This window comes from Gopherus flavomarginatus, chromosome 2, assembly GCF_025201925.1.
Source record: "Gopherus flavomarginatus isolate rGopFla2 chromosome 2, rGopFla2.mat.asm, whole genome shotgun sequence".
NCBI classification, from domain to species: Eukaryota; Metazoa; Chordata; order Testudines; family Testudinidae; genus Gopherus; species Gopherus flavomarginatus.
Genome location: NC_066618.1, coordinates 74802875 through 74815489, shown reverse-complemented (window position 1 = coordinate 74815489; position 12615 = coordinate 74802875). Strand labels below are relative to the sequence as shown.

Genomic DNA, 12615 nt, shown 5'->3' with positions numbered 1-12615 from the left:
CTGAGAGAAATTTGATTTATTCTTTAAAATGATGTTGCTTTTAAGATTAAGTTTTCCATGTTACTACCCTATTGTAATGTGATAACGCTGGCATCTACAGTCCTAAATAGTACCTGTTTATATAATAATAAGTTTTACTATTGTAGTCATCAGTGTGGTATATGAATACCTCATCTGCATTAATAAATTTATCCTCTACACACTTTGAGGCAGGGAAGTATTGCTATTGCTATTGCCATTTCACAGATGGAAAAATTGAGGAACAGAAAATTTTGAAGTACATAAGATTCCTTGTGAAGCCTTTGGCAGAGTTTCCTGAATCCTAGTCCAGTACTGAGCCATAAGGTTATCCTTCCTGTTAGGTGTTGCAATGGAAATTCCTGAGGATTCATTTATTTAGCCTTCTGGATTGAGTTGTAGAATTGGGAATGGGGGGAGAGAATGGAGGGAATAATCAGCTTAAACTATTGGGCAGTTAGCACTACCATCAGTATTCAGGATTTTGACTAAGTGACCTTCAAAGGAGTGGAGGAGTTGGGATCACATTCATTTTACATGGTGAGATGACAGTCACCTTAGGGAAGGTGTATGGAGAAGGTCTGAGAATCAGTTAATATTCAGAAGGGCAAGTACCTAAGACAGCACCTTTTGTAAGTGCAGACTGTTTGGGAGAAACTTTATTGTCCCCTGAAATTACTGAATATTAAAGTACAATAATACAAATAATAAATAATAATAAAATTAATGATTTGTTTTATGTTCTTTTTATATATTGTTCCTATCTTTTTGTATAATAGCTATTGTCTGTAAGTAAATTCATCCTTTGTTTTACATTATCCTGTTGGAGTGTTGCATGATAAAAGGGAAAAGGAGATAAATAATATAAACTGGTCTGCCTTCAAAACATGCTCATTAATATAGAGGCATAAGAGGGATCAGAGAGCTCTACTGTGTCCTGAAAAGCTATAAACAATCAGAGTGGTGGTTGGAGCATTTTATATTCATTAAAGACCTCCCTGTTATGGACAGATTCAGCACATACAGGAGACACTTACGACAGCAGTATAATTTGTATGACAGTTTTTTATTTCCTTAGCTTTGTGTCAGCAATAATAGCCAGAAACAGGTTGGTTCCATTTCATGAGGTCTCTGAGGCATATACGTCAAGCTTACTTTATTTATATTTTTTAATAAACTTGATTGCCTTACACACTTTGTTATGTCAAGAAACCTGTCTGCTTTTAATTGTCCAAGCTGAAAGAGGTTAAATCTCTCAGCTTGGTTATCTGTGGGACCTGTCTGTCTTTGTTCAATATTTCTATTTTTAAATTCAGTATTTGTTCATATTTTCATATTGTTCCCCTTTTAGTTTATAGAGAACTCATATGGTGAAAAAGAGCTTTGTCAGTACTCTTTGCAACCTATTTTTGGAGCTGAAATACGATTTCTAGGACATCTTTTATATAAAAAGTAAAAATCATTTCAGACAAGTAAAAGGGCTCTACCATAAATGCAGAATCACTGGTAGGATGAGAGAGCAGGACAAGCAGCTGAGTAAGAACTATAAGTACATTTTTATGAATTATGACTTTTTATTGTCAGATTTTATAATGAGCCTTGGACATTGTTGTGAAAAGGAAAATCGATAATATTTTCTTCACTTGTTCTCCTCTTTGTTCTTCATTGTTAGGAACATTCTGAGAAGTCAAGCCTCAGCAGCAGCAGCAATGGAGCAGCCAGTTTCAAAAGTGTATTTTCAGAAACAACTGACAATCCAACCGAAAACTTTCATCCAACATGTGGAAAAGATGAAGACAGAACATGTGATGAAATCCTATCAGATGACAACTACACTTTAGAAAACTCTGAGAAAGGTAGTCAGTAGCAGAAGAAACACCAGGAATGTTAGCATTCTGCTTAGAGCTTGGTTAAAAGCTTCTTTTCTGCTTTTATTTTTATGCACAGATGTCTTCTCTGAATTAGATGATGAGCTGGACATATCAGATAATTCCAGCAGCTCCAGTTCAAGTCCTTTGAAAGAATCTGCATTTGGTGAGTTTCTTTAAGCATGAAGCAATAAACTGATTTCTAACAGCAAGACATCTGAGTTGTTCTGAAATATTTGGGTATTTTCTGATTAATTGCAAGTTCACCATCTATTGTGAAAGCAAAGGCCCCCAGTAAAAGAAAACTAAGATAAACATTCTTTCACTGCAGTATAATGCTGTTTTATTTTGTATAGCATCTTTCTTATAAGATATATTCCAGTATACTAACCGCTCTTTTAAAAAGCAGATGGATAGAGAAATTGAGATGCTGTACAGGCAAAGGAGAAAAGATAAGTTTTCAGATTTGAAAAATGAGAGAGCTGGTGAGGTAGAGAGATAGAAGAAGGCTGCTCCTTATGGAGCTGCAGAGGAGGAGGCTCTTGCATCAACAACGGTGAGATTATGTAAAAGAATAAAAAGGAGGCCTATGTTAGATAAACAGAGGGAGTGGAGAGAGATACAGTCTGGGTATGCATTTGAGTGTGATTGTATGGAATTGGATTATGCAGTGTGGTTAGATGTTGGAATCAAAAGGGAGTTTACTATAGAGTGTAGTCGTCTGTGTGCATGCTTGGTTATTATGGTTGAAAGAAAGGTGGAGTTTAGTTTGGCGTGCATGTAAATGCTGGCTTACTGGTGATTTCCTGGATTTTTAGCAATTTTATTACTAAATGGGCTCTTAATCTTTAGGTCGGAAGTAAGTGTCAGGAGGTTGCCACCCCTTTGCCCTAGCTAAATGGGAAGAGATTCTACAGGCATCCTGGTGTGGAAAAGGGACTCGTGGTATTGAAAAGCTTAATAACACCACTGTGCCAAAATCAGAAATTCCATCTCTCAGGGAATTCCAATATTTCAACATTTGTTTTTGTCCTGAATCAGGGGATGAAAAATTGAAACAATTTTTTTTTTCATGGAGTGAAAAGTTCCAAAAAGTTTTGCTTCAGAAATGTCAAACTATTTTGTTTTCTCATTTCTGATCTAAACAAAATATTTCAATATTTACATTTTCTTTTCAGTTTGGTTTGTTGAACTGTCTCAGATTATTCAGTTTCAGTTCAATTCAGCATTAAACTGTGTTTCCCTATGGCAGTGCATTGCCTCATAGGAGTTACAGCTGATAACCCTGTTCTCCCCTATGGGTTGGGCTCACTTACTGGACTACATCTTCCATGATGCACCTGCAGACAAATGATTCCCATATACCATTCTGCTCAGTCAGAGAGGAGACTGTGTTATACTGGGAGATGCAGTCTGGCCAGGCAACAGTCCATAGGAGAGAATGAGGCCATGAGTCATCCAAACTACCATTCCCATGAGACAATTTCCCACCATAGGGAAATGCAGTTTTGTATTAAACTGACTCAAAATTAAACTTTTCAGGTTTGTTCAGCAAACCAAAATATTTCAGTTTTGGTCAAACCTTCCCAAAATGACATATTTTGTTTTGGTTTTCCCAACAGAAAATCAAAATATCTGGGTAAAATCTCAATTTTCCTGAAGAATATTTCAATTTTATGGAAACTGCATGTACCATCAAAATATTGTTCAGATGGAAAATTCCTGCCCACCTGTTTAAGAACTTTGGAAGGTAGAGGAAATGCAGTTGACTGAAGATTTTTTGTGGGGTTTTATTCCAGGCTTCAAGAACCATTCAGAATGTTGCTGTTTTGGTAGGCTTGTTACATGCAGTGCTAATTACTAGATGGTTTTCCTTCTTCTCTCACACATACAGACTGATATGTCGTCTTGTTGATTTAACTGTCTAGCCAGTAGAGGGGAAACACAAAATAACTGGATAATGCTCTTTAAAATCCCTTAATAATTTTTGGAGAAGTTAGCAGCCTACATTTGAAGTTGTCGTTTGTGCAGCTCTTTCAAATGCCTCATTATTTATTATCAGTTTTGGTTTATAAGTGGCGTCCCATCCCAAAAAATGTCACGTTGTATAATAAATAAATTGCTTGTCATTCATTTTTCTTGGGCTGTGATTTGCACACCAACAAAACATCTTCATTTGCTAATGGCTAAATAGCTCTTTGCCAAGTTTCAGCTCATCCACTGAAGTGCCTAGTGGGGAAAGAATCCATCAGTTCCTCTTACATCCATTACTTTTAGTCAGAAATTCCAGAGTTTGTCTCACATTTCCCCACCAAGAAAGTTTGTAACTGGTACAAAACTACTGCTGGGTTATGTTTAAGAAAAATATTTACCTAAATCACACATTTGAGATCACCTGGCTGTGGTTTCTACTTAATGCTGAATATTTTCAGTGTTGGTAATAAAAGATTGTCAAAAGTTTTTTTTTCTTCTAGGGAAAAATAAAAGGCAACTTTATAAAAAAGATAATGTTTTGGGTTTTTTAAATGTAAATTTCCCTGATATTTATAGCATCTTTATTAGAGCTGTAAGAAATTTTTGACAATATATTTTTCAATAGAAAATGCAACATCTAAACTGAAACTTTTCTTGCAAAAGGGTTGGTTTTGATGAATTTTTTCAACTTGAAAAAAGTTTTCAAAACAGTTTTGAAATGGTTGTTTTGACATTTTCTAAATGAAAAACTTTTTTTGTTTTTTTTCTGGATCAGAATAACTTTTTGTTTCTCTCTCTCTCTCTCTCATATATATAACTCCTAATTATTTACAAATAGGACGTGATCAAAATTGAAACTAAATATTTAAATTGATCCGAACCAGTTTTTTCCCCCCTAGAATTTTGTTGTTGTGAACAATTTGGAGATTTTGACTTTTTGTCCTGATTTGGGAAGGGGAATTTTTCACACAACAGGTAAAACTCTTTCCCATCCAGCTCTAATGATTGTGATATGGTATATCATTCCTATGAATATGGTTTTTCAGCATGCACCCCTACTTAACAAGTGAATAACAACACTCAGGAATTCTAGACATCACTCAGTCTCTTTCTCTGCAGGATTCCCCCTCTCTTCCCTATTTAAAACTTATGACTCTTTTGCAAAAAGGCACTTCATGCCACAATGTTCTATGGGACAAAAACTGGTGTGCAGGATAAAGTAAAATACAAAAGTATTTGACCCGATTATGGGCCAGGAGGTCTGTGATATATTTAATTATATACTTTATGCCCTTAAAAAAATATCTGTAAAGATAGGACTGTATTTAACAGTTATAAGAAGAAGGGGACTGAGCTTGTAGTGCAGTCATTTTAACCTTACAAGACAGTTACCCTTAATAACTTCAAGTTTGCCCTATGCAAAAAGCCTTATATTTTGTAGTAATTGTTCATGCTTCTTGATGATGTCTTGTATCTGATCTTACCATATAACTGGGTGTGTTGAGTCAGGAGTTGACTTAGTATCCTGTCACTCAAATCCCCACCAGTATACATTAATTTGAACCTGATTAATTGACTGAGAGTGCCAAGTAACTCAGTAGACATATAGCGGAGGGGATAATTGTGTGGAAGTAGCCCCAGCAGCTGGAATGCCATAACTGGACAGGAAGGAGATGCTAAGGAGGAGAGTAGGTAGCCTAAAGGAAAGGGGATGTTGGCAGGACTGGTCCCCAGAAGGAGTTTGGGAATTCTGGTTACTGACTTAAACAGTGTGTAAATAACACTCCAGGCTGTGGCCTGCTGAAGGAATATAATAAAGCACAGTGGTGGTAAACAACACCTGGAGTTGTTGTGATCAGTTACTGAGGCTGGAAAAGAATCTCAAGGGATCACCCTGTAACAGTTCTAAAAATCAAATAGGCTGGATATGATTATTATTTGTGTGATGGCAACATTCAAAATGTGCTGGGTGCCAGTGACATATTGTTGAAGAGTTTACAGTCTGAATGGATAGAAGAGACACAAATGTTAAGGGAAATATACAGCCAGAAAGAGACCAAGGTTATGCTAGGTACACAGTTTTTTAATCATTATAATATATACACAGTCCCCAACTACCCTTTAACTTAGTCATTTGTAGGTGCTTATTTTAAGTGTAAATGCACTTAATTTGTAGACAATGCTGCAGAAATGAGCAAATAGAAAAATGAAACAAGACAAATAGGAAAATCTCTAACCTAATTGTTATATGGGTACTCCTATATAGGCCTGCTTTTACTCCAACTGTTTGATGCTGATAGGATAAAATAGTATTTGATGTTTTTACAAATTCCTCTCCTCTTATGTTCTCTGTGATGTTGGTCCTTTTATCTTATGACATTTTACTCAGTGCACCATGGTTAGCTTGAGTAATAACTAATCAGTCACCACTGAAATTGGACACTTGGTCCCAAATCTGATCAGTAAATATGAGTGTTTCCTTCACTTGACTTTGGCTGCTTTTTTGAAGAGGCTAGAAATCATGCTGTCTTGGGGACAGTCATCATTTGTCTGCCCAAAAATGCTACATTAGGACAGTCAAGTACACTTAGAAATTAGATTTTAGTCTCAATGAAGGCTATATAACACAATTCCAAGATTTTAAACATTAAGAACATTACTCAGGTTCATCAGTCATACTATACAGATACTTGGAAACAGAATATAAAATATTACTTGGGTTAAGAACGACAAACTCTTGACTGTTTACACTTTAAAAAAAAGGTTGCTACTAGATTTTAAAACATTATAGGTAGCACAGCTTTGCCTGCTGTTCCTGGGACTTGTATGGAGGGGAGATAATTTGGGCACAACTCATTTCTCAGACCAGATGTTTTCAGCCAGAGCATCCTACTGGCAACACCTGATGTCTAAGGAGGATGATGAAGGAAATTATGGTTCTTGTAGATAATGAAAATCTAGAGCTTAGTAGAAGTACAGGGGTGGTCTTTGCAAGCATTTGTATTTAAAACATGAAGGGGGCAAAAATATCAACATTTCTTGTTTTTTGCTGCTGCTGTTTGGTGTCTGTGTGTTTTTGTCAGATTTTCAGAGACCTGTTTTTTAAGGACTGAATCCCCAAATTACATGACCAAATTATTCAACTGAATTTTCAAATCGGTATTTAGACATCTAACCTAGGTATCTGGCAAAACTGGGTATAGATAAATGCTGTTTGAAACACCCAAATGAAGTATGATGCACAGCTTAGATGGCTATGTCTGAAAATTAGAATTGTGCAGAAGGGGGAAAAAAGCAGAATTTCAGCCACTGGGAAAATTAGGCAAATTTAGTAAAATTTGCAGGAAGAGAAAACAAACCATTGTCCAGGTGTCTCTACTTCTCCAGAAGATGTCTGATTCTCTGTGTAACAGTGTAGCTCACTGTCTGGAATATTTTTTGAAAACTCATTTTGTTTTACCATATCATTTAACCAACACTACAGACAAAATAGTGCTGTATGAAATTGTTGTTAAAATCATTTAAAATATTTTAATTGAAAGATATTTCTTAGGTTAGACAAGAATTTAGTAATTGTTTGTTTATGATCTTCCCTGTGTCTAATACAGTGGGGATATTGTGTCTTTTGGTCACAGTTCATATAGGAATGAATCCTTTTAATTGTCTTAAGTTTATTAATAAAGAACAGAGCTTTATGTGATACTAAGCAAAGATAACAGAAACAGAAAATGGTTACAAGCAAACAAAATAACATGCTTTATAGGCCTAAAATGTAATTATTGTAAATCGTGTCTTTTTAAACAGCTTTCTCACTTACAGCATCCCCAGCCCTTCCTGGTTGGAGGCTCCAATGTTCAGAGAATCAGAATGTGTTGTCCCTTTTCTTACCAGAGTGATGGATAATTAAAATGCCTTTTTACTCCCCTTATGTTTCACCAAATCCATTGTCTTTGCCTCAAGAGCCAGATAGATTGCCTAGGGTACAGACTCTGTCCTCCAGTGTGCTTAGTACACTGTTTCCTCCATGACTTATAGCTTGATTGTTTACCTTATATGTTAATATACTTTCAATATGTCAATCCACATTCCTTTATCTGTGTGTCAGGCTCGATTTATGCACTGCCTCCCAAACACATTTTAAGCATATATATCTGGCACATATACATAACTCTTTATACACAGTCCATATACACATCATGGTGTTCCTGACCAGCATGTCACTAGTTTACATATGATGCCTTACAAGAAAAACTTGTATAGTACAAAACTAAGTATTCAGTTGATTCAGTATAGGCCAAGACTATAACAGAGTTCAAAAAAGAACTAGATAAATTCATGGAGGATAAGTCCATCAGTGGCTATTAGCCGCAATGGGTAGGGATGGTGTCCCTAACCTCCGTTTGCCAGAGGCTGGGAGTGGGCACATTCAGCACCCACAGAGTCAGTGCCTATGCAGGATGCAGTTTCTGAATGTGCAGCTATTGCCCAGGATCAGCTAAAATAACTTTTAAAAATCTTATAAAAACTATTATGTGTAATTAGGCTAATTTGAGCTTACAAATGAGAAGATCTTAGAAAAATCATTAAAAAAACAAATACTATTATTATTTTCCCCTCCCTCAGGCAGACCAATAATTCTTACATGAGTGCTGATTTAATTTTTCTTTCATTCCAATTAGTTTCAGGAGGCATTTTTTTAAAGAGACTACCAGACAGAAAAGCAAAGCAAAACATTCTCTCTTCCTATTTTTTATAGTCTTCTCTCCTTGTCACAATATCTTCACTTGATGTTACATGTTGTAAGCAGAGGCAAGAAGATGGTCAGACTACTGCAAGGGGAAAAATTTTTAAAACTATGCACTAGAATTTTTTGTATGACTTTTACTGATGTTCATGTGAGTCCTGAAGCTAAACCCTTAAATATTCCTTTGAATAAGTCTCCAATTAAAGATGGCAATCAGCAACTTTCCTGAGGTCCCATTGATTTTCTTAAAAGACCTCACAGAATTAATAGCAATTTTCATAGTATAGGGACTGGTAAACGTCAAAGTTGCGTCATTTACCTATTCTTTGAGCCAAATACCATGCAGTAGGTGTACCTGTTCTGCTGTGTACAATAGTAACAGGGAAACAAAAGAGAGGCATGACTTTTTGATTGTCAGCTCTGGCCTAAATAAAAGATGAATGGGTTCTTTTATAATTTGTCTTAAACTGAGTTCCACATGGTAGATGACAACTTCCTTTACAATCTTTTCATTATTGCCAGGGAACCTCGAAAAGGGAAGAAAACTCTAGAGACTATAATGCAGTAGATTTTAAGGGTATGTCTTCACTACCAACATTAAAGCACTGCCGCAGCAGTGCTTTAACGTGGTTGTGTGGTCGCGGCAGAGCGACCCTTTCTTTCCTTTTCAAGATTCGCTGGCAATAATGAAAAGATTGTGAAGGAGATTGTCATCTATCACGTGGAGCTCTGTTTAAGACAAATTTAAAAAAAACAACACACAGGTGCACTGTCTACACTGGCACTTTAGAGCACTGAAACTTGCTGTGCTCAGGGGGGTGTTTTTTCACACCTCTAAGTGAGAAAGTTTCAGTTCTGTAAAGTGCCAGTGCTTGACATGTGCTTGAGCCTCATGGAAAAGGATTCAAGTCACTTGGAAGTTTATGCAGTTTTGCAGGCTGGGCCTTTTCTGAAATCTCCTACTTTTGCTGTAGTACTGATGCAGCTCCACCAGTACTAGCCATGGTGGGAAAACTAGTATAAGATCTGGCACAACATTTTTTAGTACAGTGTTGTCTGATTCTGAGTGATTAAACACTGCTGTTCCCAGTCAACGATAATACTTCCATTGTTATTACCAATAGTGGAAAGATAGGTACCTCAGACAAGGGTAGAATATACTATGAATATGCAAAGGAAAAATGGTGAAGACCTGCCTAGTTTCTCTTATTAAGATAACCTTTGATAGGATGAAATATTTCTTTGTTCTGAATGTACAGATACATTCTGCCTTCCCACACAACATGGGGGCAAAAGGCAGTGGTCTAAAGTTAGAATTAAAATGGTTTGCGAAGCAGTAGATAAGTTATCATCAGTGGAACAGTTGTACAGAAATCTTTTCTGTCATGGCTTGTAAGTGAATAAATAGTAAAGATTATGGAGGATTTCCTCCCCCTGCCCTTGATGCATTGAGGAACTATGTGAATGGATGTCCTAGCATTGATTAGGAGACAGCTCAGTCCAGTGATTTAGAGAACAGAACACACGCACTGGGTTCTGTTCTAGCTCTCTTACCGATTCACTGCATAATTGTAAGCAAGTCAGTTAACCTCACTGCACGTTAGCTTTTGTGTGTGTAAATCAGTGGGACTATTTGAGAAGTAAGGTACTGCTCATGTACACAAGAATGACAGAATTTGGCCCAAAGTAAAAAAGCTAAAAATTAGTGACAATTTTAAGTTTTGTATTTATTTTCTGCTGTTGTGTACTAAGACATTTCTAGCATTACATAGGGCATTAAATATGTTTATGATATTTTATATTATGCCATGAAAACTGAAAATTTTCTCTCTGAAGAACAGTACTCTTTCTGCAGGGAAAAAGATACATCTTAAGGTCCCAGCCTTGCAAAGACTTTCATGCGTGCTTAGCTTTTAAGCAAGTGAATGATCTAACATATACAGCAGTCTTTGTGGTAGTGAGATCATGGTTCTGATGCAGGCAGATCCTTGGTGCATCACAAGGGGACTCAGTTCTTAAATGTGTTATTTGAATTTTGAAGTTTAGATTTAGTCCTAAAGGAATGGTGGGGGATTAAGATTTTGGCACAGTATTTCTGCTGGGAAATTGACTATATTTTATTTCTATAAGATGAGTTCAATACAGAGAATATAACTTTTGTGCATTTGTTTCAGGTATAATTAAACGAAGTTTCAGTGCTTCTGAAAGACCACCTCAGACAAGGTATGTACAATTTTAGCTGTCAAAAATCAGATTTGGTCATCATTATTTTGAATTCCACTTTGGATATTCCACAAAGAATTTTTTCCAGTTGTCCTGGATAAAATTTTTGTGGAGTGTCTTCAAACATGTTAATTACCTCAAGCTAACTGACAATCAATTAACTTGAGGTAAAAAAACTCTACTGTCAACATACTGTTATAGATTGTCTATGCATAGAAGTTGCACCGGTTTAACAAAAGGTATGACATTAAATTTATTTAGTTAAACCAGTGCAGTTTTATGACTGGACACCTTTATGTCAGTTCCAACTAGAGCTGGTAGAACAATGCAATTTTTTATTTCTTCAACATATTTTGAACAAACCATATTTTTGGTGGGAAAAAATATGCATGTATATATTTAACTGTGCACACAAGCGTCTTGTCCCTTGAAGTACTCTAAACCAGCTAGTGCTTCTTTATAAAATTAGATGAATGTTTTGGGAAATCCATGATCTGGTAAAATAGATTCTCCTGTTGCTGTCAACATGTAAATACCTTCTTGGTCAAATGGAGGAATGAGCACCAGGACGGGTACCAAGAGGCCTTGAATACTATTCCCACGTCTTTGTTAACTGACCTTAATAGTACGTAGACCTTCACAATCCTTTTTCGTGAGGCATCACACCACTCGTCTGAGATAGGCCAAGATGGTTACCACCCTTTTAAAATGCAATAACTAAGGTTATGCAAAGGTTATGCAATTTGCTCAAGATCACATACAAAGTCTTGTTAGAACCTGGAGTAGACTCTTCTCAACTAATACCTTTTATCCACTAGACAAGAATGCCATCAATGCAAATTTTCTGTTCCTTTTAGTCACATAGGTAAAGTGGGGCTAATAATACTTACCTGCCTATATAAAGTGTGTTGAGCTATACTGAGGAAAAAGTTTTAGATAGTTTAGCGGATTAGTCAAGGTTTTATGCACTGAAGATCTGGATCTTACACTCTTCTGCTGCACATTAAAGGCTCAAAAACCAAAAGGCAAATAAACAGAACCTTAAATGTATTATTGTATAAAAAACTCATGCTTTTTAAAACAGTGTCATTATTTTTTTTGGAACCTGACTCATGATTTTGGAAACCTGTGATTGTCAGTCCTGTCTACTGCTTGTCAGAAACTTTATAAATTAAGGATCATTGTTTTTGCACACTGCTGAAGCAAATTGACTTCTGTTTGTGTTTTTTGGGTCTTTTTTTTGTTTTGTTTTGGACCAGATCAGAGAGAGGCTCTGCACAGTGGTACATGCACCTTACAGAGGCAGGCACAATATGTTGTTTCTTTTAACATTGTTTAATCTTGTCCCCCTCACAACCCTAATTTTCTTTACCTGTGACTATGGCCAGGATCACTTGCAGAGAAATATTTTCATATGTATGTGGAGCAGTGTTCAAAATTATTTTAAAATGTTGATTCCGAGTTATGTAGCTGAAACTGCTGGACTTTGCCAAATATTGGGGAGAAAGGGATGGGACGTAGGAGATCAGGAGGAGGCAAGTAAAGGGAGCAAGGGATATTTTATGATTTTGTATTTTATTTTATTTGAAACAAATGTATATGATTTGAAACAAGACAATATCAAACCTACTTCTGTTTTATAGAGATTATATTGGAGGCCTAGGATCAAGACCAAGACCAGGTAATTACATGTTTATGACAACCAGACCTGCACTGAAATTAGTCTTACCATTTCCAAATTCTTTTAAAGTTTGTTTTAGTTGTATATACAGTATCTCCCTCTTTTAT

At 36.2% G+C, this 12615-nt stretch overlaps 1 protein-coding gene across 7 annotated transcripts in view; it reads left to right on the top strand.

Annotated features, from left to right (window-relative positions):
- NEK10 (NIMA related kinase 10) overlaps nucleotides 1-12615 on the top strand; it is a 182601-nt gene that overhangs the window by 137147 nt on the left and 32839 nt on the right. For 6 of the 7 annotated variants that reach the window (XR_007772384.1, XM_050938314.1, XM_050938313.1 and 3 more), the window contains 4 exons: nucleotides 1691-1874; nucleotides 1966-2052; nucleotides 10779-10827; nucleotides 12471-12508. The exons of the other annotated variant lie outside the window; for it this stretch is intronic. Coding sequence is in view for 5 of the 6 variants with exons in the window: in XM_050938314.1 (XP_050794271.1) it covers nucleotides 1691-1874; nucleotides 1966-2052; nucleotides 10779-10827; nucleotides 12471-12508 (358 nt within the window). In the remaining variant the exon portion in view is untranslated. The remainder of the gene's footprint in view (nucleotides 1-1690; nucleotides 1875-1965; nucleotides 2053-10778; nucleotides 10828-12470; nucleotides 12509-12615) is intronic. 7 annotated transcript variants of the gene reach the window in all.